Source organism: Anoplophora glabripennis, unplaced genomic scaffold (assembly GCF_000390285.2).
Source record: "Anoplophora glabripennis isolate ALB-LARVAE unplaced genomic scaffold, Agla_2.0 scaffold656, whole genome shotgun sequence".
NCBI lineage: Eukaryota > Metazoa > Arthropoda > Insecta > Coleoptera > Cerambycidae > Anoplophora > Anoplophora glabripennis.
The window spans coordinates 183130-210392 of record NW_019416929.1 but is presented as its reverse complement, the minus strand read 5'-3'; the positions used below and the strand labels follow the sequence as shown (position 1 = coordinate 210392).

At 36.6% G+C, this 27263-nt stretch overlaps 1 protein-coding gene and 1 long non-coding RNA gene across 3 annotated transcripts in view; both read right to left on the bottom strand.

Annotated features, from left to right (window-relative positions):
• Positions 1-1020: 1020 nt before the first annotated feature.
• The window catches only part of LOC111692026, a 66012-nt gene continuing 39769 nt past the window's right edge, over positions 1021-27263 (bottom strand). Inside the window, exon 3 of the mRNA XM_023455707.1 lies at positions 1021-1833. Coding sequence (XP_023311475.1) covers positions 1142-1833 — 692 coding nt within the window. The 3' untranslated portion in view covers positions 1021-1141. The remainder of the gene's footprint in view (positions 1834-27263) is intronic.
• On the bottom strand, positions 18253-22347 carry LOC108910866. 2 transcript variants are annotated; one of them, XR_001964478.2, is made up of 4 exons: positions 21744-22347; positions 21396-21450; positions 18882-19051; positions 18253-18619 (listed from the first exon to the last, which is right to left on the bottom strand). It is a non-coding gene; the product is annotated as an uncharacterized LOC108910866 (long non-coding RNA). The 2 variants fall into 2 exon arrangements; XR_001964477.2 differs by lacking the exon at positions 18253-18619 and having other exon boundaries at positions 18673-19051.

The window sequence follows — 27263 nt, the reverse complement described above, 5'->3', positions numbered from 1 at the left end:
CTGGACATGTTAGAGATCTGTCTAGATCTGGAAGGTCAACGACAGTGATAGAAAATGATAGGCAAAATGTTATTTTTAGCTGTCACTGAAAATCCACACACTTCCGTTCGTCGTATCGCCGAAAACGCCAACATATCAATACATAAAAACGTACCTACAATCAACCAAAACACAAAACATCTACAAATTCCCATTTTTTGCCGTGGCACTGTTCTCGCATCAGTTTATGATACCTACTTTTGTGGTTATTCCAGTCATTGGCTTCTTTTTCGCTCCTGTCAAAGTAAAGTAGGCCAAACCCTATATCGGCGTATTTCCCTTCAAAAGGACTATCCATTTATGCTTAAAAAATTAGATAGTGCTATTTAAAAAAAATGTCGATGACGTCATAGGTTTATGAAACATAGCGCAAAAAAGGTTTAAGCAACGTGACAAAATGACAATTCCTATTTACTAATTGACGTGTTTTAGCGTTATTGTGAAAACGCAGCACATAATAAAATACGAATTTTTTGCGTTACTTCTGGGACACATTGTATATATATTTTTTAAATTATTCTCAAACTATAATTTTGTTATATTTTAAAAAATTTAATAATCTTAATGACAACTAGACTGGTAGTGTACGTTCTGCAAATTATAGAATCAAAATTTTAATAGAGCATGTTCATATCTCAGTAGTCGGTTCTAAAGGGTTTGTTCTTTCTTATAATTTTCTTTCTCACCGCATTCTTATATCTAATTACAATGTTTATTAATATATCGTTTTCAATCTCAACCAATCAGATTATTTTATAATTTATACATTTTTAATTTACCATTTTTAATGCCATTTTATTCTTTTTTTAACTACATTACATTATTTTGTGGACATTTTTTATTCCTTTAGACTGAGATTTCATTATAATTTTCATATCATTATACACTGTCACTTTTCATCCCGCTGTCACCCAAATTATCCTTACTATTTTGTAGATTAGATTTTATAATTAAAAATTCAATTTCTACCTGTTACAATATATTTTGTCGTAGACTGTTACATATAAGTAATTTATTTAATAAATAACCTTGAGTTTTATTAGCCACAAATTATAAATGCAATAAGTACAAATTTAGTTTACTAAAACTTTAGATTATTTACTTATTCTCTATTTACTTTAATATTATCATATTTTTTTAAATATGCAATTACAATTCCTGCAGTTGCAGGGATGGAACACAAGAGAAGAGTAAATTTTTCTCCATAGAGGGTTACTAATATGCTGGAAAAAATTGGTGATATTAATTCCGATAAAGAGAGTACACCATCAAACAAGCTTATTATTCTACCCTTTTCACTTTCATTAACTGTATTGTTCAGTAACTCAAATAATGTTGAATCCAAAAGTGTTCTTGATACAACCATTGTGATCATAAAGCATAAAAATATAAAGTAAACTGAAGACATTCCAAGTCCTAAATAACTTAATGCTAACAAAGAACATCCATGAAGAATTCTTAAATAACCTTTATCTTTTTTGTAATATGTGTTATTTAATTTTACAAATACTAGATTTGTAATTATGGATACAACTCCGATTAGGCAGAAATTGTATCCCAAGTATCTTCCATCTATTTTAAAATGATTTAATAACACTAATCCCATATTTATTTGCATTAGTCCATAACTAAACTCCAAAAATCCTTTGATTATAAAAAGTTCCCAATAATGCGACCATTCTAAATGTTTCATGCTTCTGAAAATTATTTGAAATTTTTCCAAACTATTGCTATTGGTTGCCTGTTTTTTATCCTTTGGTTTGGATCTTTCCTCTGGTAATGTTTTAGTTATAACTAAAAAAGGTAAAAATGAATTATCGTTTTCAAGTAACTCCTTAATTCGACTCAAACTTCTGCAGTGTTCTTTAGTCAAAAGGTTTTAATGGACTTAGAGTCAATCCCGATTGAAGATTACCCTTTTTTTAAATGTCTTCTAAATCAATTGAAGTATTAGTGCCAAATTTACTACACGCTCTTAGTTACTGATGGTTCACATTCATATAGAGTTACAAAAATAATGGGTTTGTAGAACCCACTTTTCCTAGCCACCATAATAAAAAACTTAGATCTGCAGCATGAAAGCGCAATCATAAAAAAAAATATTACATTTGTAATATTTTGTTAAAGGACACGGTTTCGAGATAAAAATAAAAGTATACTACCATACATTTTTAAACTATTACTTTAAATTTTATTTGATTGGTGTGATTAAAGAATAGATTAAACAACTAATAACAAATTAAAGAAAGTTGCTCTCCTTCTTCAATAGTCTATATTTATATTGATCAGTATTAGGTAATACTTGTACATGTTAAATATAACGAGCGTTCAAATAAAAACGTGGTCAAGTTGGTTCTGAAAATTTGGACGTAGGGCGTAGCGTATAGCAAATGAACTTAAACGTCATCTGTCAAAGCGCTATATCGCCGCTATCAATTTGAATATTTTCGTTTTAAAAAGCGTTTAAAATGGTGTTTTCTCAAGAACAAAAAGTGTTTATCATAGAGTCCTACTTTAGAAATGGACGCAAGATTGATGGAATATGGAAGTATTCTATTGAGGAATGTTTCATAGAATTTCAAAATCAATTTCCCGGCGTTGTTGAGTACAAAATTTTTCAAAGTGCAGTTCAGCGTTGTGTTAATGTTTTTCGTGAAACGGGCAGTGTAACAAGAAAAGAAGGAAGCGGCCGACCTAAAAAGCGGACTGAAGAATTAAAAGAAAATGTCCAACAAATAATGGAAAATGCGCCAAGAACTTCTGTACGTGTTTTATCACAAATGGTGGGAGTATCAGTCGGTACCTGCCACACAGTGTTAAAACAAGATTTGCGTTTGTTCTCCTATCGTTTAACTTGTCAGCAAGAACTTCATGAAGTTGATTTTCCGCGACGGGCTGTATTTTGTGAATGGTTTTTAAACAACTACGGTGAACTTCATAATATCACCTTTTTTTCTGATGAAGCCTGGTTTCATTTAAGTGGTTACGTAAACTCACAGAATATGAGAATGTGGTCTTCTGAAAAGTCAGATAACTTTTTTGTCGAGGGCCCTCTACACGCTCAAAAAATTGGAGTTTGGTGTGCTCTCAATCGAAGGAGGATTTATGGTCCTATTTTTTTTAATGGTACTCTTACTGCGCAAAGGTACAGAGAAGAAATTATCGCTCCTTTTGTTAACCAGCTGGAAGAAAACGAAATTACAAACTTTTACTTTCAACAAGATGGCGCAAGGGCACATACGGCAGGCGAGACGATGAATATGTTGAGGGAAGTTTTCCAAAATCGACTAATAAGTCTCAATGCTGAACATGAATTTCCACCGAGGTCATGTGATATTACGCCGTGTGATTTCTTTTTGTGGCCTTACCTTAAAAACACTATTTTTGAACTGCCTATTCCTGATTTAAACCATCTGCAGGCTCGACTTCTAGACAAGATTCGTGAAATTAACAATACCCCGAGCATCTTAGAAAATGTCTTTAATTCTTTGAGGAACAGGTGTGAAAAGTGCTTGGAACAAGGAGGGGGACACTTTCAGCAGCTGCTTTAATTTATTGTTATAACAAGGAAGGGGACACTTTCCGCAGCTCCTTTAATTGTTTGTTATTGTTATCACGATTATTCTTTAAAATAAAGTTATATAGTCATTAACGTATTGAAACTGACAGCTGCTATACAGCTCGTTGAGAAATGAGGTTAAGTTGGTCGCTATAAGCTACTCCTTACGTCCAATGTGTCAGAGCCAACTTCGACCACGTTTTTATTTGAACGCTCGTTATAATATAAAAATACAGTAAATATTATGGTTTTCTCTTTTTTCTTTCATTTAATGTTAGCAACATTTACTTGCATGTGAAGATGAATGTCAAAGTTTTCTTTGATCTTTAGTAATCCAGGCAATTGTATATGTATAATGATATAAGGTTTTTATTTTACTCGAAAACCGTATAATCCACGGGCCTACGTATAAAAAAAATGATTACCAACAAGCTGTAACTTTGCGTGCACCTTAAGTTTGACGAGTCTCCCAAGATTTGACTACGAGGAAAATTCAACAGTGGCAAGTTTTCCCGTGATTTTCAGGAAAACATGTCAATCTGGCATAAATACGGAATGTTATGATCAGCACTTTTTTTTAAGTTTAAATGAGATATTTTTTTTAAACCCACCAAAAAATTTGTCCGACAAAAATTTTGGCATTTTGAGTTTGTCCCTCACCCCAAATATGTAGATTTGGTGATATTATGGTTGGTGACAACCAGCAAGCTGATTTTTCTGGGAGGGTTTGGTAATAAGATTTGAAATAAAAGTATCTTATTGTCCGACAAAATTCTTGAGAAGTTCTTGCAGTCCGACGCCCCGTAGATGTCGATTTAACGATAACATGGTTGGTTATATATAACCAACTGTCGGACAAAAGCGTCATTATTTAAAAAAATGTAATATTAATCTGAGAACAAAATTATCGATTTTTTTGCTTGTCTGACAAAATTAAACGATAAAATTTTGCGGTTTCAATACTTACACATGATGTAGAAGAAAAATTTATAATTAATATTTTAAAAAATATGAATAAAAAAATTTTCTTTAAATTTCTCAAATTTCAAAATAGATGACTTTTAAATTAATTTTTTATACAATTACAAAAAAATTGTATATACGCAATATCCGAACATTTAGAAAATTAATTAACAACTAAAATTGCTGCATTTCAATCGTACCTTATTAAGTGGAAAATGCAGAACAATATTGTTAAAACCGAATAGTAAATATTAAAAATAGTTAAATAATTTGTTATAAAATTATTGATTAATTAATTGTCATATGATCGATACTTATAAAAATTACCATTTTTTATAAAATTACCATTTTTATAAAAATTACCATTTTTATAAAATTACTATTTTTTATAAAATAGTTACAATACTTAGTTCGGGTTGCCTATACCTGAAATGGATACAAAATTTCAATTGTCAAAAAAAATTATTCTTCATAAAAATGTTTGTTTATCCAGAAGCCCTTGGCAAGATAGTCATTTGTTCAATTTAATGTACAGGGTGTTCAAAAATTTGGAAAAGATAGAAACAGTAAAGAGTAAAGTACCTTAATTCTTAGCGCTACGTGAAAAAGTATTGGGGAAAAGTTGCTTGGAATTAAATTTTATGTTTAAATATGAAAGCATGACCCTTTAGTTTATACTCGACATTCTGGGATATTCTAGGACTCTTATTTATTTTTTAATACTTTCGGAGAAGCCATTCTATTTAAAAATATTGCTTTATTAAAAAACAGATACACATGTTTGGATATTAATAATTTATTTTTTATACAGGGGGATCAAAGACCTCAAAAACAACATTTATCTTGAGAACACAGTAGAATTAGTATGTACGCGCCATTACAAAACTATTCTACATGAAGTCCGCCAAGTTCAACACATCTCCAATCTTTTTCTAAATGCTGCGTAGGTCGAATGTATAATTTCTTCGTTTACTTGGGTAACAGCTTCAATTATCCTGCTTTTAAAGAAATCAACATTGTGTTGCACTGGTTCTCTGTAAATAATCAAGCGGCGACAAGTCAGGGGACCTTGCTGGCCAACAAATAGGACAATATCTTCCTATCCACTTCTCTTGAAATTTTCTGTAAGCCAATTGTGGACTAGAATTGTTGAGTGAGCGGAAATACGCTTTTTGTCTATATTACAAATGTTCTTCTTCTAATTCTGGTAGTGTTAAAATTTAAGGTACTTTACTCTTCTCTGTTTTTACCTTTTCCAAATTTTTGAACACTTTGTATATTAAATTGAACAAATGACTATCTTGCCAAGGGCTTCTGGACAAGCAAACTTTTTATGAAGAATGATTTTTTTAGTAGATTTTATCAAAAATTTTTAGGAGCAATATATTTTCCAATTTTATTTTTCACGTGATCACAAGTTAATTTTCCAAGAGGAAAAAAAAATCGCCATTTTTTAACATGGTGGCTATAAAATGTGACTACAAATAAAAAAATTATATATACAGGGTATCCCTAAATTCATGCAACAAAATTTGGTCACAAATTCTCAAGACAAATTTAGGGGACCCGTATATTTTATTTTTGCCAAGTGGCCCCCTCTTTAGGAGTTACAGCCCCCTGAATGCGCCCCTAAGAATAATCTTTTTTTTATATCTCAGAACCCTGTTGTACGAGAATCACTAAATTTGGTACAATTTTTCGTGTGCCCCCTTGTCTTTGGAGTCAAAAAAATTAGGCATATTTAAATTTCTTAAAAAGCCATTAAATTTAGAAACTTTTTGTCTTTATACTTTTTTCGTAAAACGCAATGTTTTCGAGAAAAATGTCAAAATGTTATCGAATGCATATCGTGATTCGCCATTTTCCTCAAAAACATTGCGTTTTACGAAACAAATATCAAGAGACAAAAAAGTTTCTAAATTCAATGGTATAAAGCTAATTAATAATTTAAAAAAAAAAATCAAATTTGCAACCAAATTTTTCTGTTTCCAAAGACAAGGGGGACCACGAAAAAGTGTCTTAAGGGGGTTTCTCGCCAAAAACATGGCGAGAAACACAATGTCATAAAACCCCTGTGTACCAAATTTAGTAATTCTCGTATAATATGGTTTTGAGATATAAAAAATACTTCTTAGGGGCAGATTTCAGAGGGCTGTAACTCCGAAAGAGGGGGCCAGTTGTCAAAAAGAAAAAATATGGGCCCTAAATTTGTCTTAATAATCTATGACCAAATTTTGTTGCATGAATTTCGGGACATCTTATATATATATATATATATATATATCGGGCGTTTCACGTCAACGGGCACAGTGGGCCGCCCAGAATAAAAATGCATCAATATTGACGTTCGACGTGTCAAAGGCTTCGTATTTAAAAACTCTATCGAATGCCGATAATAATCAACTTTAATTTCTTTACCTGTAATAGATTATAAGCGATTTTGGTGATATTGTGATCAGACTTTATAACTCAACCAGAAAAAGTGTCATTTTAGTGATTTTGAATATTTTTTGAGGTTAGGTACGACTAATGGCTAGTTAGGTTCAAACGGATGTAGAAATTCGGTTCAGTGACCCCAAAAATATAAAGATATGTTGGTTACACTTCATTCCTAAACGTAGAAAAGTGTAATCTTAGAAATTTGTGCTACTTTTTTGAGGTTAGGCACGAACTCTGACTAGTTGAAGTTATATTGATATCAGAATTGGTTTCAGCGATCCCGAAAACATAAATTGTGGTGGTTAGACTGTGTTACTCATCGTAGAAACGTATTATTTCAACGATTTGAAGTATTTTTAAGATTAGGGACGAACAGTGACCAGATGGGGTTTAATGAATATTGAATTCGAAATCAGCAACCCCAAAAATGTAATATGGTGATTCAGTCTACAATACAGTATTTTTATGTTTCTTATCTATCAATATTGCTCATTAAACAGAATTTTCCATGATTGCGGACGCTATATTGGAACCGCCATGATGTTTTTTTAAAATCACCAAACGGCTTTCGTAAAAAATCGCGGTGGTACCGATTTGTATATAAGTATTTATTTCTATTTAACATTTAGCAGCACAAATTATGAGGAATCAATTTGATAATAATTACACAACCACACACAAAAAAAGTTGTCTGCACTTTACATGCGACATATGTTATCCGTAGTAGTTTTGCCTCCTGATCACGAATCCGGTGTTAGAATTGAGCTATCACATCACAGGAATTTCCTAACCTCAATAAACAGGTCAAAAATAGCAAAAATTCACGAAAAGGGTCTAGGAAAAGTAGCATTTTTTTTCTATATTCAAATGTTCATTTATATGGTTCACGTGAATCCGCAGTCGGAATTGATGCTTCTTTTTCTAACCTAAAAAAACGGGTCAATTAAGGTCAGATATCACGAATTTTCAAAAAATAATAGATTTGCGCCAAATTTGGTACACGGGGGTTTTAGGGGTCGCTGATCACGGATCCGAGGTCAATTTTGCAAAATTCAAGAGATCAGATCTGACCTTAATTGACCTGTTTTTTGAGGTTAGAAAAAGAACCATCAATTTCGACCATATAAATGAACATTTGCTATAGAATTTTTTTTTGTTTTTCCTAGCACTTTTTCGTGAATTTTTGCGATTCTTGACATGTTTTTTGAGGTTCGGAAATTCCTGCGATGTTCAATTTTGACACCGGATTCGTGATCAGGAGGTGAAAATACTACGGATAACATATGTCGCATGAAAAGTAGACAACTTTTTTGTGTGACTGTGTTATTAAAATGAATTTGTCGTGAAAGATGATCGTTTGTTGTTGTTGGAGAATCATGGGGACGTGTGTGCGAAGTACCAGAATTACTTAGATAGAATGAGACGGCCATATCTGCTACAACATGGTCGGCGAAGGGGTTTTCGCATGGTAATTCTGTTTCCTTTGGGTCGTCCGTGCCGACGGCTCTACGATCCGTGACACCCGAGTTCGGAGATCTTCCAAAATTGAGGCTAGGCCGCGACCCGTGGTCGGATGCATGGGATTCTCCAGACCCTACCAGATGGTACGTAGGTTGAACGAGTAATTATGGGGGGCCCATAACGTGGTAACTCATGGGGGCTATCTGACTCCATGGGTGCGTCTTGAGGGGTGCTCGAGGCGGCATCTGTAACTCGCATAGCAGCGGATCTCGGCCTATAGGGCACTGGGGCTGCGCCGTGCTGCGTACTCTCCCGGACTCTCCACGGAGCATCGAGATAGCGTTGGGGATGGAGACCATTTCCTCTTTCACCCGGAATGTCGGGAGATCATTCGCCGACAAACGGGTGTGAGGGCAGTCCGTGTAACTGCTGGCCTCTCCATGTGGGGGTGACGAGGTCTCGTCCAGCTCAGTCTTGATTATCCATCACGATCTAATTTATTTTGTGATTCTTCGAGGGCACCAATCCTCGTAGTACTGGATATCGAAGTCGCGTCGCAGGGGTTCATCTTCCCCGTACGACAATGTCGGAGCAAGCTCTTTTGCTCCGAAAGTCTTGTAGACGTCTTGTAGTAAGCACTGACTCTACTATTAAATGTGGGTCTCTCGAGGGAGCCCTAGAAGTAAGGATAACTTCTTTACTAAATTTGGAAGTACGCCGCCACAATAACGTGCGTACTATTGCTTTGTGCCCGTGGGTCACAAAGTAAATGCCTCGTAGGGGTTTGACGAGGAAGGTTGCCTCGACGAGTGACCGCCTAGAAGTTTGACGAGGAAGATTGCCTCGGATTTGCAGATCTCAATGGAGTCTGAATTGTAGGTCTCGTAGGAGCCTATGTGTGTACTTTGTACCGAGGTGCGGGTCTCTCGATGGAGCCGGCACAGTCGGAATCAAAGTCTTCGTCGGAGGGTCGCATCAGAGGGATACATCTTACCCCGTCCGGCAATGTCAGAGCGAGCTTTGCTCTGAAGTTCTGATAGATACACTGAATCTACGGAAAAGTAAGGTCTCTCAAAGGAGCCTTGGAAGCGGGGTTGCTTCTTAATTTTGAGGCTGCCGCGTATGGCGAGGTAGAACTGCCTCGATGAGGGACCTCGTTGGAGGTTTGGTCTCAATGGAGCCTATGTGTATCGCTGTGCGATGCAGGGTCTCGACAGAGCCTGTGCAATCGAGCAGGGTCTTCGTCGGAGGTGGTCAGCCCCGGACGGTATATAGGTCTCAACGGAGCCATGTACCTCGTAAAGTCTTCGTCGGAGGTTGGCAGTCTCGACGGTATGGCAGGTCTCGAAGGAGCCTGAATGCAGCTCGATTGCGATGCGGGGTCTCGACAGAGCCGCTGGCTATCGAATCGGGTCTTCCTCTTGTAAGAGTGTAGCATCGGGCAAAAGGCACCGCGACGGACTAACTCGTAAACGAGTAGGAGCAATAGGGCTCTGATTACCTTAAACAGGTCTTCGTCTGAGGTGAGCAGCCTCGACTGTACTCGAGAAGCGAGCCTAAAAGTTGAGGGCTCTAAAGATCTTTAATCTGTTGTACAGGTTTTCTTACATCAGAAACTCGGGGGCACGTTCTAAAAGAACTTTATTTCAGCAAATACAAAGTTTTGAATTAGCAGACAGTTTGTATGCGAATATATATTAAATGCAATATAGAAAATGGTTCATGCGTCTAGCGCGGTTTTGTCGAGATAGACGATCATTGTGTAGTGTTTCAGCGACAGGGGTTCGCGGCGGAGACATCGATACGGGTGTCCGAGCTCCACGTTGGGCGCCATGTCGAGGTAGATGCTCGATTGATTGCGGCATGTGGTGAATATGGCCTACAGACGTTGTGTCTAGGACACGGGCTCGTGGGGGAGATCTCGATGAAGATGTTCTAGCCCCACTTCGAGCGCCATGCCGAGTTAGACTTTCTAAATATTGACCACTTAGGCGGTGATCAAAAGTTTGAGGGAAATCATGAGAGCTGACGGGCGAGGTACCAGAATTGCTTAGGTGAAATGAGCCGGCCATATCAGCTACAACATGGTCGGCCAAGGGGTTTTCGCATGGTATGGAACCCGAACGAGATGCGTATTGCTCCCGCTGAGTGCCATTTCGTAGGAATGCTAATTGAACTGGATGGTCCGTGCCAACGTCTCCACATTCCGGGACACCCGAAATCGGAGATCGTCCAAAATTGGGGCCGGACCGTGAACCGTGGTCGGGCTCATGGCATTCCCCGGACCCTACCAATTGGTATATAGGTATAACCTCGTCCCGAGTATTTAAGGGTGACCCACTTCGTGGTAACTCTCGAGTGCTACTCGTCTTCGTAGGCACGTCCTGAGGGATACTCGATGTGGTATCGGTAACTCGTGTAGCCGCGGACCTCAGCCTGTACGGCGCTGTGACGTTGCCGTGCCACGTACTTCCACGAGCTACCACCTTCGGCTCCTCTCCACGCAGCATCGAGATAGCGTTGGCGATAAAGGCCATTTCCTCTTTCACCCGGAGTGTCGGGAGAATATTCGCCGGCAAACAGGCGTGAGGGCAGTCCGTGAAACCGCTGGACTCTCCGGATGAGGACGAGGTCTCGTCCAGCTCAGTCTTGATCATAAAATCACGATCTGATTTATTAGTTGTATCTTCGAGGGCACCAATTCTCGTAGCACTGGATATCGCGTCGCAGGGATACATCTTACCCTATACGACAATGTCAGAGAAAGCTCTTTTGCTCTGAAGTCTTGTAGAAACACTGATTCTACTAAATGTGGGTGTCTCGAGGTAGTTCCGGGATTCGTCTGCAGGTTGCGAGGGTCGCTGCAGTAAATATTGAGTGTAGGGATGGCAGACCCAGGTGAGATCGGCCGCGATGTGGGTGATATTGGAAACATCGGTGAAATTGGTCTTAGACTTCGGCAGCGCTATCGCCTTAGGGATCGGTATTATTTTATGGGGCGAGGTCCGCACTGAGATGCGCAGTCGCGGAAATCGGTCTCGGACGGCATCGAGTCCGATGGTGGAAAATGTACCGCGGTGGAATTACCCGTCGCTTGGCACGGCAACGGCGGCGGGACTTCCGACCGTGGTGGCTTTTCTGATTAAATTGGAAAGGTAGGTGAATTTGCCTCCTTTCCAATCTGATTGCCGCAGGCATGTTCATGGATACGGAACGATGTCTGGGTGTATACAGGGGGTTCGAAAATCCTGAAGATCGCTCGAAGGTTGGAATACGACAGTTTTATACTAGTTGCTCCCGATAATATACTGCGGACGGTGTGGGTCGACGTTCTGGTGATTTTGTAATTATCCTCGAATCTCCATACTTTTGGCAGAGCACCCTTGTCCTGTCCGCCAAAATGAAATTACAAAAACGCCTCCGCTGTTGGACACCTTCCCCCTCAGGCCTCTCTGGATTTTTTCCAAAAGTCTGGACATCGATTTTCGGCATCAGCGTCTGCATCTTACCCAGGAGTCAGAAAGTCCTTAACGTCGCAACAATCGGAATTTTTTCGATTGTCGGAAATTCGGCTCCCGGGTGGTCTAGGACGGGAATCGCATCGCCGAAGCGAAAAGATTTTCGGAAGATGGTCTTTTGTTGAAATTTTCTTCGTCTTCATAAAAGAGCTTACCGGGTGGTTATGCCTGGATGGATCGTCGCAATATTTTCGGGGATGATAAACGGTATGAATGAACGGTATGGTACCGCAATTTTGAGGTTCGGCCGAGATCGTGCAGACACTTCCGGCGGAAACTAAGAAAACGTAGAATCCTGTTTTGGATTAGCTGGCCGTTAGTCGTCCCACGATTCGGTCCGAACTTGGAAGTGATGTCCACATAGAGAAGCTCTATGGTGGTTTTGGAGTTCGGCCGAGATCGTATGGGCGGAACGGCTGAAAACGCGGTAAGCGTAAAATCCACGTTTCCCCGTATAACGGCGTTATTGCTCATATGATTCGGACAAAATTTTAATACGGCAATGCCAGCAACTTGAAGAGTGCTGCATTAAATTTTGAACCAGATCGCTCAAGTGGTTCGGATGTTATGAGCGACAACGTCCTTGAACCCAATGTAAACATCGGTAAAATTCCTTGATACCATTTCCAACAGTTATTCCTGGAGCGCGCCGGGGTTCGTCGACGGGTTGCTGTCGTCGCTGCAGTGGCTACTGAGCGCGTTGGTGGCAGACCCGGGGGCGATTAGCCGCGTCGCTGAAGAATTGGAAAGGAATGCGAAACCCGATGTTTTTCATCGGAGTCGTCTCTGGAACGATCGGTCTAATTTCGGGGGCCGACATCCACGCTGTGATGCGGAGTCGGTTTTGAGATGTCTCATCGGCATCGGGTGTGATGACGAAAAAATATACCCTGGTGGAATTACCAGTCACTTGGCACGGCAACGGCGACTGACTCCTCCACCGTGGTGAGTAGATAGGCTATGTTCATTCTGTGACAAAATCCCATGTATTTTCTTATGAAGGTTTAATTTGCAAATTTTTGGTGAATTTTACACCCTCCACTCCACTTTTAGGCCACGCCCCTCGACCAATCAGAGCGCGGCAAATTGGCGGTAAATTTAAAATCCAGTCACGATAGGGAAGTCAATGAACTCCAAACAGCAGTTGGCGGTAAATTTAAAATTCAAATACTATAAGGGAGGTCAATGAACTGCAATTGGCGGTAAATTTAAAGTTGGTTACGAATTTTATTTAAATTAAAAAAGTTTTGCTCTCTCTGAGATTCGAACTCCCAACCTTTGGATTCCAAATCGAGTTCGTTACCTCTAGACCACCGTAGCATTTAAGAACAGGAACGCTGTGGTTGATATATTGATGCTAAAAATATTTCAACTATTAGTGTGAAATTTCATAATCTTAAGATGAGAAATTCAAACACAGCTCCGTTCAGGTCTCTTGAACGAAAAAACATGCGCATTAGCACAAGATATCTTATATTTCGCTAACGGTTTGAAATAAATAGCTGTGTCACTGACGCCAGCTAACGTAAAAGCATCAGCCACGTATACCAAATCCAGGCGACAGACATGCGCATATTTGTACATCTACCGGATGTTTTTTTTAAATAACACAACTCTTGTAACTTATATACGAGTTGTCTGATTGATATTAAATTTTATATTCAAAGAGAAAACGGGAGAATGGAATTGTTGTTAGATTGTTACTGAATGGTAAATTCAACCCTTCATATATACCTTAGTTATAGGAGTGTGTGTAAAGACCATTACATATATATTTTTATAAAAATACACTATAAATATGGAGAAGAAATGCCATCGGATGGAATATCAGTTATAAAGTAAAAAGTGGCTATTATATTTGTTGCGTTTCAAANAAAGAAATTTAACTCCAATTTCCATTGTTCCAGTTTGTTGGAGAAATATTTTTTTCTCAGAAATTATTACAAGCCACGTGACCAGTAATTTGGTTGGGAATTGTAATTTTACTTCATTCACGTTGGCAATTAAATTTCGGTAAAATTAAAAATTATTAAAACAAGATCAAAATCACATTAATACACATTCTGTTTCACTGGCAGGTGATTGGTGTAATTTTGTACGAGATTCTATTCAACCAATCGGCGATCACATTATCTCGAGCGTAGATGGTTTGTCGTTGTTCATTGTAAACAAATCATTAATATTAGTAAGCTAAGATTTAGGGATTTTTAGTTGACAATACCAGCCGTGCAGTGTTGGTAGCCTAAGCTCGGCGGTCACGTGACTTGTAGTTATTACAAGGTGTCCCGAAATTAGGGGGCAATATTTCTACAGGGTGTTCTATGCCAAAAAAGATTACTTTTAATTTATGTAAACGTGGGTCCAAAAATTAAAGGGGCTACTCTGATGATGGTTTTTTCTAAATAACTCCGAAATAAGTTGAGATAAATTTATAAAATTTGGTAACTAGCTTAACTCTTATACATGCTTAGTCCGCTACTAATTGTAAAATGAAATTTACAAATTTTCATCACATACGTTCCAGGGGGATAAAATTTACCATAACTTTTTTATGCTTTAAAATTTCGTTTTAGTAGCGGACTAAGCACATATGAGTTAAGCTAGTTACCAAATTTCATAAATCTATCTCAAGTGGTGTCGGAGTTATTTAGAAAAAAACATCAACAGAGTGGCCCCTTTAAGTGGCTATAACTTCCTAAAGGAGAATTTCTGTACCCACGTTTATATAAAGAAAAAATAATCTTTTTCGACATAGAACACCCTGTAGAAATATTACCCCCTAATTTCGAGACACCCTGTATATATAATAATAATAATAATAAAGGACTTTATTTCTTCATAATTCACTTTAAATGATATACATTAAAACAAAAAAAGAACTATTGTTAACTATTATATCAGCGAATTAAAGAAGAAAATGCCGAAGATCAGCTGGTTGTATGCAACACAACTTCTGATATTAATCTTAAGCACACACAAAAGCAATAACATTAAATGATGCGGTACAGCGAATAAATTGAACATTACAAAAAACAAATAAAAAAGTACAAAAATTTTAACTAGGAACACATTTGATAATATATTGTAAGGAGCATGTTTTAACTGGGGCTATCAAGCAACTTCTTCTTAAAAACTTTCTTGAAGCGATAAACCGTTTCCAATTTTAAGACCTTTGACAAATTGTTATATATTTTAGACACTTGGTACGAGAAAGATCGTTTAAACAATTCTGTACGGTGAGAAGGAGGCGTCAGTCTTCCTCTAAATCTAACGTTAATGTTATGAACATCGCCTCTAAACTTGATTTCTGCATATAAATACTGAGGAGCTTTTAAATTTATTATTTTATGAAATTTACAAGCAGCATGTAGCTGTCTGCGATCGGACATATTTAGCCATCCAACCTCTTTTAGCTTGTGAGAGATACTCTGTCGTTTTCTGATAGCAAATATTAATCTAAGGCATTCATTTTGAACCGTTTGAATTCTATTAACATCTCTATAATCAATACAAGGGCCATAAATGATATCACAAAAATTAAATCTTGACAAAACAAGTGACTCGCAAAGTAGAATTTTAACTCTTTTATTAATATAATGTCTGCGATTATAGATCATCTTTAGATTCGCATAAGCGCTACGTATATTATTATTAATATGTATTTTAAATTTTAACGACGAATCCATGATTAGTCCTAGGTTTCTTGCGTTACTAACAGGTGAAATCTCTTGATTATCAAATTTAATACGTATGCGCTGTTCTAAAATATTCTGTATCTTTTTTTGAGCAAATACTAAAACTGATGTTTTTTGGGGTTTATGCTTAAACTATGATTCTGTGCCCACTTCATTATGTTAGATATGCCATTATTTATTTCATTTAGAGCCAGATTATAGTCATGTGGTTGAAAAGTGTGATATATTTGAGTGTCATCAGCGTAAAGATGGAATTTACATTTATCAATTGCTTGATCGATAGTGGAAGTATACAGCATAAAAAGCAAAGGGCCTATAATTGAACCTTGCGCAACACCCGATGTTATTTCCAGGAGGGTAGATATATTATCTCCTATTTTGACACACTGCTATCTATTCTTAAAATAGTTGCGAAAAAATTGAATAGTACAATGAGCAAAACCAAGATATTTAAGAAGAGCAAATAGGACTTCATAATTCAACGTATCAAACGCCTTAGAGAAGTCAATCAGTGTCAACACAGTTACTTTTTTTTCATCTAAACCTCTCAAAATATCGTACATTAAAGCGGCCTCGCAACTATGCTGAGGTCTAAAACCTGACTGAAATTGTGGTATTATATTGTATTTATTTGCATACTCCCGAATTTGTAAGTCGACTACCCGTTCTAAATCCTTTGACATTGTTGGCAATATGCTTATAGGACGCAGGTCTTTGAAATCTTGAGGATTATTCATTTTAGGAATAGGCCTTACGACAGCCACTTTCCAGGAATCCGGGAAAAATCTATTTAAAAGACAGGTATTGATAATATGAGTTAAATATGGAATTATAAAAGGACAGCAATATAACAACATTTTAATATTTAGATTGTCTTGGCCTTGAGCACTGGTTTTAATATTGTATAAAATTTTCTGTATTTTATCTTCCGTGACAGTAGAAAATTTAAAGTGTTCCATGTTTTCCCTAATCGTATGGTTCAAGTAATAATTAATTGTATTTTGATCACCAGGTAATTTAGGGACAGCTGCGCAGTAGTAATTGTTAATGCTATTTACATCCTGTAAATTCTTAGGCATACAAGTTTCATGTTTACGCGAATTGAGTTTTAACTTTTTCCAAATAGTGTTGACACCATCAGACTTCAGTTTATGTTCTAAATAGGCCTTTTTTTCCTGCCTGCATGCAAGAGTGGTATAATTTCTCAGCATTTTATAATAATTATAATGGTTTACATTCTTACTAACCCTCCATCGACTCCTAGCTTTATTTCTAAGCGATATCAATAAGCGAATATTATCAGTAATCCATGGACTATAATTTTTTGTAATTCTTATAGTTCGTAAAGGCGCATGCTTATTAAAAAGTTCAAGTAAATTACAATTCATGAAAGCCAATTTATCATTAACATCATCAATATCAAAAATAATTTCCAAAGGCATAGCTCTCAAGTCCAAAACAAACTGATCGTAATTAAAATGTTTAATGCATCGCATGGTTTTAATTTCAGGCTCATTTTTACGAGGAATTGTTAAGGTACAATACGTTAATTCATGATCAGACATATTATCAACAGAAAGAACTGTAACTGATTCTATTAATTCTGCACTAGTAACTATTATTAAATCAAGTAGAGTAGCTGTCGTGGGTGTGATTCTAGTCGGTGAGTCAACAAGCTGATACAAATTTAATGTCTCAAAAAATGAGTTCAATTTATGAGATGCAACTGTATCAGTTAACATATCAACATTAAAATCACCTAGGCAGAATAACTCATCACAACCAAGTAGCAAATCTGAAAAGTTTGTTTCAAAGGAGTTGGTAAATTCATTAATTGAGAACTTGGGGGGTTTATAAATCACACCTATCGCATACTGCTTTTGTTTAATTGTAATTTTAATCCATAATTACTCTAGAAACTTATCAGTTTTTATAACTGTAAACGGTATAGAATTCTTGATATAAATACTCACGCCTCCTCCTTTCCCAGTTGTACGATCTTGCCTAATTAGATTATAGCCTTCTATTAGAATGAAAAAGTCGTTTATAGCACCTGTAAGCCAAGTTTCTGTGAGGCACAATATATCATATTTATTCTTTAAAACATGCTGCCTTAAACAATCGATCTTAGGAACAAGTGAATGTATGTTCAAATGTGCTAAAACTAAATTATTATTAACAGTATTCATTAAGCAAAAACAGTTATTTTAATAATTTTCAACTAAGTATATATAATGAAAAAGATACAAAATGTAAATTCCTTACCATCCTACGTTAAGTAACAAAAACAACAGAAACGTTTCATGTACAACAAAGTAAATTATTTTTCGCGAATATTATCTTCATAGTCCAAATCTTTTACACTTATAATTTTCCGTTTTCCCTCTCCATTATTGCAATACAAATTTCCACCCAATGACCACGCCTTATTCTTGCCATATCTTTTTTAAGTAGTGACGCATTAAATGATGTAAGATCATCAGAGAAGAACAATCCAGAGTCTTTTAGAGTATTTTTATTTTTCATTACACTATGTTTATCTTCATAATTTTTAAATTTGACAATCACTGGCCGCTTATTGTTATTCCCGCGAAGACGATATATGCAGTCAAAATTTGAATTATCTAAATTCAATTTAAACTTTTTGTTTATTAATTTATTTACAACATCATTTAGATTTTTATCTGGCTCGTCCTTTAACCCTGTTATTCGTAAACTTATTCTTTAAACTTATTCTTTTAAATATCAAATTGTGTTGAAAAAGCAAAAGTTCAGCCTAGGTCTGACAGAGAACGTATTAAGGAACAAACCAACAGATATAAAAACCTTTTAAAATCTCAGAGTTGTCATGTGGTTGCTTCGCTGTCACTTCTTTAAGAACATCCTGTAGACTGTTGCTGCTGCTGCTGCTGCTGCTCCTGACGTGGACTGAAGAATGTAGGTACCTAGAGGAGAGGCACGGAATGAGAAAGAAAATCTCAGTATGTGTACACCGTTTATTAAGACTGCTTCTTAAAGTTGTTAAAAATTCAGATTCAATAGGTACTAGTTTAAAATTAGAACGAGAGAGAAAGAGAGAGATAACAAATGTTATCCGGGGTTCATTCGCCAGAAATTGAGAGGGTATATGAAACAAATATCAAAGTTACTGTTCTGTTAATAAAAACAACAAATAAAGTAAGTTTGTAAGACCTCATACAAACTTACAAGGCACACTTCCAAGGAACCACAGCTTAAACGAGTATGGCATATTACTCACAAATTCACAAATCATTGAACAAATATACTTGTAGAGTGGTCGCTTCACCGTTGCTTCTTCAAGAACGTCCTGTAGACTGTTGCTGCTGTTTCTGAAGTGGCTTGAAGAATGTAGGTACCTAGAGGAGAGGCACGAAATGAGAAAAAATCTCAGTATGTGTACTAATTATAAGTATTATGGGTGTAGAGATTTTAATTCAGGCAACAACAACGGCTTTCTATGACTTGGAATCGATAGTATTTGTTACATGTTAGAAGTTCATTAAAATTATTGAAAAGTGTAAAAAACACAAATAGAGCCATTGGATATGAACAACCTCGAGTGTGTAGACAATTTCAAAAATAAATATATAAATCAAAATTTAATAAAATCAGAAAAACATGCAGTCTTCACTATGACTTCAGCAAAAATAGCCTTGAAACAAACTACCTGAAATAATAAAGAAACACTTTATACTTCAACTACCGGTAATGGAAGATTTCTGCTGGGCATTGAGGATTTGGATGGGTTCGATGGTCGAATTCAGTACATCTGAGAAAAAATCGAACAAATGCCTTTAAAAAATGTTGAAAATAAAACAGGGGGGCTTCGGTACCAATGAAAAAAAAACGAAGAAAAACATCAGAGGTCTGGAGGTTTCGGTGGGAGAGTGCAGTACTAAGAATGCATATGTTTTCTAGAGTTTGTAAATCTAAAGCGCCGCAAAACGTATAGCACCAATAAGAAATATATGGGACGGGCGAAACTTTTGGAAGCAGTTCAGACACCCTGTATATATATTTTTGTGTCAGGATTAATAAGCTGTGATTACATTGTTTAGTTGTGACATATTCACAATTTTGTTATGTGAAACACAATATTTCAATTTACATATTACGTTTTTCTTTCGAATATAATCAAAAGGTTCGATTAGAAAATTATAATACTAACTATAAATGATTCCGAATAGAAAACTACAGTTAACCCGATCAGAGAGTCAGGTATTGGAAATCGAAAAATGTAATGGCTTTCATTAAATATGTACGGAAATATATATCTGGAACATACTTGAGAAAAGAGGATATGATTCATATTATGGAATATTTCACTCGTTGAAATACATCCCGGAGCGTCTGTATCTAAAACACAAATAGAGCCATTGGATATGAAGACAGAACGATAGAGAGAGAGAATAACGTTGTTAAGAGACCTTGATATTGGAGGAATTAGATCCATGCTAGAGATCTGGGCATTGAGGATATGGGTGGGATCGATGACCGAGTTGAGTTCATCTGATATTCTGTAAGAAAAAAGCGAAGAAATGGCTTTAAAAAACGTTGAAAAAACATTAGGAGGGATTCGGTACCAATGGAAAAAAAACGTAGAAAAACATCAGAGATCTGGAGGTTTCGGTGGGAGAGTGCAGTACTAAGAATGCACATGTTTTCTAGAGTCTGTAACTCTAAAGCGCCGCAAAACGTATAGCACCAATAAGAAACATTTGGGACGGACGAAACTTTTGGAAGATAAGGTGCTGGAAAAATAGGGTGACAGAGCCATGAAGGCATAAAAATATAATCTCATAGAGGCTAATGTCTGTAAAGTAAAAAAAAAGATATTGGAGGAATTAGATAGAGGTCTGGGTATAGAGGAGACAAAGCGCGGTATTAACCGATGTCTGGAAATATAGCTGGAGATTATTTGCAAGAAGTTGATGATGATGCCTTGGTAAAGAACATAAAAATGTTAAGAATGGTATCACCTTCAAACCAGAATTTTCACCTTGTGGCGAGAAAGAGCAGAAGTAACAATACTTAAAAAATCAAATTTTTGCAACTTACACAGTAATACGACAATACGGTGAATTCCGTTGAACTGTACAGGTCACTTAACTCTTTGATGTCAGCTAAAATATTGTTACACAGTTATTCATTGATAATTATAATCTGACACCATTTCCTGCTGAGTTAGCAAAAAAATGTAATTTGACACCGAGAAGAAATGTAATAGTTTATATACGAGTTGAAAAAATTGTATGTGGGATCCGTTCTTACTGGAACACCATTACAGAACAAAACCGGTATTAGCCGATGTCTGAAGCTGCAATAGATGTGCGAAGAAAGTCTGCAGTCTGTACACTGGGTCTGTAAATTCGGCAAGTCCCCATAGGTGGTAAAGAATGCAGCGGTATAAATTTGAATGAGACACAAGGGTTTATAAAATGTAAGATTCTTACGCCTTAAGATCTCTATCACCCCCTGTGCTAGCAGCCAAAATAAATGATAAGTTAATGTTTGTTTTGTATTGTACTTGCGAGGAGCTAATGCGGGTGTTGCCATGACAACAAAGAAGAAAGAGCCTTGATAGGTACACGAGGTAATAATGAAAATGTACGCAAAAAATTGAGAGCAGAGTTGGAAAGGTATAAATTTTAATAACCAAATACGACAACGATAAAACTCTGATTATAGAAGTACACATACCTGGCCTCGTCGTATCCAGCCTCCTATTCGTTCAGCACGGGTTCTCTGGAACTACCTGAAAATTCAAAATAAAATTAGAAGGTTATTTAAAAAAAGAAGTAAAAGGTCTAACATGTGTGTGGTGTTGACGATTATCCAGATAATCGTTACGTAAAACACAATTAGAAACATATTGTGAGAACAGCAAAGATATGTTAGAATGAGAGAGAGAAAGAGCGGAGACGATCCCGACAAAGTTGTAAATGATTTACGCTATTATATCGAAGAGTGTCGTTTGACTAAAAAACATCGTCTCTGTAGTGACATTATCAACAAGCTATATAATATGGGAATAATTCAGTAACTTACCAATCATTTCCAGGCGATTGCATCATTTTATTTGTCTTTAGGTGGCCGAGCTGTTACGCCTTCAGTGTGTTGTCACCTCCCATCATTATCATCTTAGCTAAGCTTTACGTTAGGTATTGTCGTCGTCAGACATTGAGCTGATATGCCTTCAGACGCGCCTGCGCAATCGTCATCTTGTCGTTATCTTCAGACATAATCCTCAGCGTGATGGACAAAAAATTAAAAAAATTAAAAAAAAATTAAAAAAAATTAAATAGAAATCCTGACAGCTACAAAGCTAAGCCTTTGTTAGCCGTTTGGTAGAAAACAGGTTCCAGGCTATAGAAAACAGATCTGTAGCAGTAAAAAACAGATTGCAGGCTGTAGAAAACAGATCTGTAGCAGTAAAAAATAGGTTGCAGGCTGTAAAAAACAGGTTGCAGGCTGTAGAAAACAGATCTGTAGCAGTAAAAAACAGGTTCCAGGCTATAGAAAACAGATCTATAGCAGTAAAAAACAGATTGGAGGCTGTAGAAAACAGGTTACAGGCTGTAGAAAACATATCTGTAGCAGTAAAAAATAGGTTGCAGGTTGTAAAAAACAGGTTGCAGGCTGTAGAAAACAGGTCTGTNTGAAAAGGTAGGTGAATATGATTGTTTCGCCTCCTTTTCAATTCAGCGGTCTCCGGCATATCCGTAGGTACAAGATTATGACTTCTATGAATATACGGGGTGTTCTGAATTCCTGAAGCTCGCTCGAAGGGTGGAATACGACACTATCTTTACACAAAAAAAACATTAAATATTTTCAATAAAATAATTCGACAACCAAATATTCTCTGTGGGTAAAAGTAATTACTTTAAATTTATTATGGTTTAAAGACTTACCTTTTTTTATCCAAATTCATACACAAAACCACCACTCACTATAAAATATATGGGGTAATGAAACTTTAATATGNGGTCTGTAGCAGTAAAAAACAGGTTACAGGCTGTAGCAGTAAAAAACAGGTTGCAGGCTGTAGAAAACAGGTCTGTAGCAGTAAAAAACAGGTTGCAGGCTGTAATAATAAAAACACATAAACACGTTAAATATATATAAATTATGAGCACTCTACATTCATAGATATAATAATAGGGCAACTATACGCATGTAGCTCTTCAACATACATCAGCAGAATGTTCTCGAACCATTGTTCCATAATACTGTAGTGCCCCCATGGCAGCGTCTCATACGATCCCTTTATTAAATATCGCTTATCGTCGTGTGGACTCAAGGCTATTTTTTCTTGAGTCATCGTGAAGACTAGACTTTTTTATTAACTTGAGGGATGTTATACCTATTGTCTGCAGGGTAATCACTTGTATCGAACCTGGTGTGACAATCGCGACGCATGACTTCATAGACATCTTTATCGGCGATTTCATATATCAGCAGTCGGTGTCGGTATAAAGGACTGAGCAGTCATCACCTAACTCGGGCACCATATAATCATAATGGAAATCATATATGGTAGTTTTGGCTAGGTCCAAAATCGACATCCCAATGTATATAGGTTTGTTGAAGATGACTTCTGACTTGTTGAGTTCTATAGCCACCAAATTTTCATTGAAAATTGTGGCAGCCTTGAACTCTGGCTTCGCGATTAAGGCCTCCGCACCATAACGCCCATCCCATTTATTAACCAATTTAACGAGTGTTTTCTTACATTTTCCATCGTTTTTCCGAACACGGCATTATTCATAAGCTTAAATAGATTTTTTTCAAAGTCGTTTTTAGCCGTCTGACGTAATGCCGTATTCAGATCAATGTAAGACTTAAGCCATGGAGACTGATTACATTTTAGTACGCGGTGAATTTTTGTAAGCTTAAGCCCATGCTTTAATGCTTGTTTTAAAGCTCTATAATGGATAACATACCGCGTCTTGTTATGAAGAGTTGCCAAAAGTTTAAAATTTTTGCATCCGGAAGGAGCGCTATTTTCGGGGCATAGTGGCAAATCTTTATGTGTGTCATGTAAATGAGCCGGATATTCAAGGTCTACTTCAAGCAAATAGCCTACAGACGATGTGTGATACGTTGGTGACGTCGATGTTGGAATCTACCCACTCGAACCCTCCATATGGCAAATACTGACTCATGGCCCAACCGTATTGATTGTTGATGTCGAAATATGCTAAATATTTTATCGGTTTACTGGGGTCGAAATTTGGAAGATACTTATTATTAGCCGCGCTTTTACGTTTAGAGCATTGATTCAATCCGCCGCGAATACCTCGTTCGATAAACATTAACATATCGATATCGATCAACAATTCCAAAGTCTGGCTTGTCTTAAACAGCATACAGTCCCAGGTGTAGCCAGGTAAAGTGTAGTAATTAGCTGGATCGAGGCCGTATGTCTTGTGACAACTGCTTCGAAACTGCTCAAACACGTCAGCCAAAAGTAAAATGTCTGTTATCATGTACAAGTCCGTGTACTCACCCAAATTTTGAATGTATTCCAAACTTTTTGCGCGTGCGCGAACTGTTTACTTGAAATGTTCTTCTCCTTTAAACGGCTATAAAAGTGCGGCTGTTCCGGGCAGACTGGAAATTAAATTTTTCAAAGCTATCCATGAAGTCATATGGATACACGCCTTTTTTAGTTAATAAATTAAACTCATCGTCGGCTAGTTCGGAAAACTCTGATTTTAAATTTGGAAATTCGGTCATGCATGATGCAAGATAAAACGGAATGAATCGATAAATTACACATAAAGTACACATTTTTTGTCAAAATATTAGGAGAACAAAAATATTCAGTCAAATTTCGCATAAGTGTAGCACGAAAAAGTTGGAACCATTCAAATCAAAATAAAGGCTCGTATGTGGCGCCCTCTACAAAATGCGAAAAAACAGTGGGCAAATTTATAATCCTCATCCCGAAACCCCCATATACGAAATTTCGTCAAAATATTGCAATTGTGGCAAAAGGTATTGCAAAAAAACTGCAAATAAAATTTAATTTTAACACTATTAACTATTAAGTTCTTGGAATTCATCGAGCTCCGTAGAAATCGGTGTCACTATGTGTTCTTGAAACCACACCTCCAGATCGCCATAAATTGGTGAATTCTTCGTTGTGAAATATTTTGGCTCCTCAAGAATTCTATCGGCTTTTTGTAGTCGGAATTGTCCTCTGCATTCACCTGGACGGCTTCTTCCTCTTTCAATGCGTTGGTTATGCGTCGCTTGAAGAGTACGAAGCTGTCCTTGAGAAACTCCTTGGGGTCCTTGTGTTTTAAATTAGATATCACACCGGTGCGGATGCGACTATTTAAGGCCGTTTCAGAGTCATCCCACTTTACTCTGTTTGTTGCCATCTCCTTTCTCGCCGATGTTCCAGCTCCATGTTTTAGTGTATATTTAATTTGAGCACGAAAGCTTTTGATTTGAGCCAGAGTCGATAATAGATGTTGCTTTTCCCCAATGGTCTTTACAGTTTTCATCTGATTTTTTATATTTTGCACAGCTTTCGTACACTGCCGAAGTCCATCTCTAGCGGTTTCTTAACTATATGATCGTTTTAAAACACCGAGTAGGGAATATATTTGGTAACACAAATATTTCAGAATATCTGATGCAGCCATGATGCTATCACTTCAAAGACTGATGATAAACTGAGACTGTCAGGTTCCCCGTAGGTAACTAGTATCGGTAAGTGATGCCTGAAAAGAGGTCACGTGATTAAGATGTGTTTGATTAAAAATACGAACAAAAGAAAAAATTCAATGAGACCCACTATCTTACTGAAAGACGTTTAATTTGCTTTGTGACACACCATATTTTAAAACTAAAACTCACCTTTAAAAGATGTTTCAACACTTTTTTAAAACGTATGCAATAACAGCGGAGACAACGCACTGGTAGATAAGCACGAAAGAAAAGACCAGATACCTCGAAACCTTCTCTCTTAATCTAGAACCTGTCCCTAATAATAAATACGAAATATTTTACGTGGTTGTCAAAGTTATTTTCTGAAAATAATTTCATATAAACGTATATCATGCTTGTTTTTTTTGACATACAGACTGTTGAAATTTAAATTTTTTTATTTTTGTTAACAACTGAAAAAAGTTAAAAATATTAAGATGAAATTTGAAAAACTGTTTTGGAAGAATAAATGTAAATTTTTTGGGGTGATCCCAATACTTCCAATTGCACCATTAAAAATTATTTTATTAAATATAGAAAAAAATTTTGTCATACGTCAAAACTGTACTTTAATAATAAATTTCAATTCTAAACAACTTTCTTTAATAACATATTTCTGTACAGTTAAAAACAAAGGGAGTTTATTCTTGAAAGATTTTTATATTTACCGATTTTCTGAGCACCCTGTACAAGTGCCAGTTCTCAATGCCAACCGCATTTTTAAAGACAAACAAAATTTTTATTCTGCAATAAGAACGAAATATTTTACGTGGTTGTCAGTTTTTTTCTGAAAATAATTTCATATAAACATATATCATGCTTTGTTTCCGACATACAGACTGTTGAAATTTATTTTTTTATTTTTGTTAACAAATGGAAAAAGTTAAAAAATATTAATGTGAAATTTGAAAAACCGTTTGGAAAAAATATTCAAAAAAGTAATAAAATATCAAATCTTATTTTTTGCTTTTTTTAAAATTGTTTATTAACGATTTTTTGCATTAAGTTTTTCTTTTAAATTTTTTAAATGGGAAACTCAATTCTCTACAAAATTTTTCCTATAAACTATACCGAAAGTTTGCTTCGTTTCTGTGCTATATTTAAAAAACTGCAAAAGTGCATTTTCACTCCTATCGTCAATTTCAACCCTCTAGTTTAATAGCACCCCGAGGTTTTTTCATTTTTCATGTCCCTTTAAACAAATCATGTGATAAAAATCCCTGAACATCTTATTTCCTTCCTTTTTTGAGAAAAATTAGAATTAAAATGTATAAGGGTAAACGAGTCAATTTTCATCCAAAAATTCTTTATCAATTTTTTTCTGTGAAGAAATGCCTATACCTATTGTCGAGAAGTATGATCGATGGGATCGGTAACAACGGCATGGGCCTTCGGTGGAGACCTCGGGAGTTCTAATCGAGCTCCACGTTGGGCGCCATGTCGCGATATATGACCGTTTGTGCCTAATATTTGAGAATTGTGCGGGGAATTTGCAACATGAGCTCGCCGCGAAGACGTCGAAGCAGGACTTCGAGCCCCACGTCGAGCGCCATGTCGTGGAATATGATCTGAATGTTGTGTTTGGTCGGCATGGGTCCTCAGTGGAGGCATCGGGAGTTCTAATCGAGCTCCACGTTGGAAACCATGTCGCAACCTGTGATCTGGGATGTTAGTTCCCTTGACCGGGTTCCGCGGCAGGAACGCACGGAGTTCACGGGGATCGTCGCTATCGACGCCCGGTCGCACTATATTCTCTGACGATTGGAATCTGTGGTGGATATGACCTACAGACGTGGTGTCTAGGACACGAGCTCGCGGGGGAGATCTCGACGAAGAAGGTCGAGC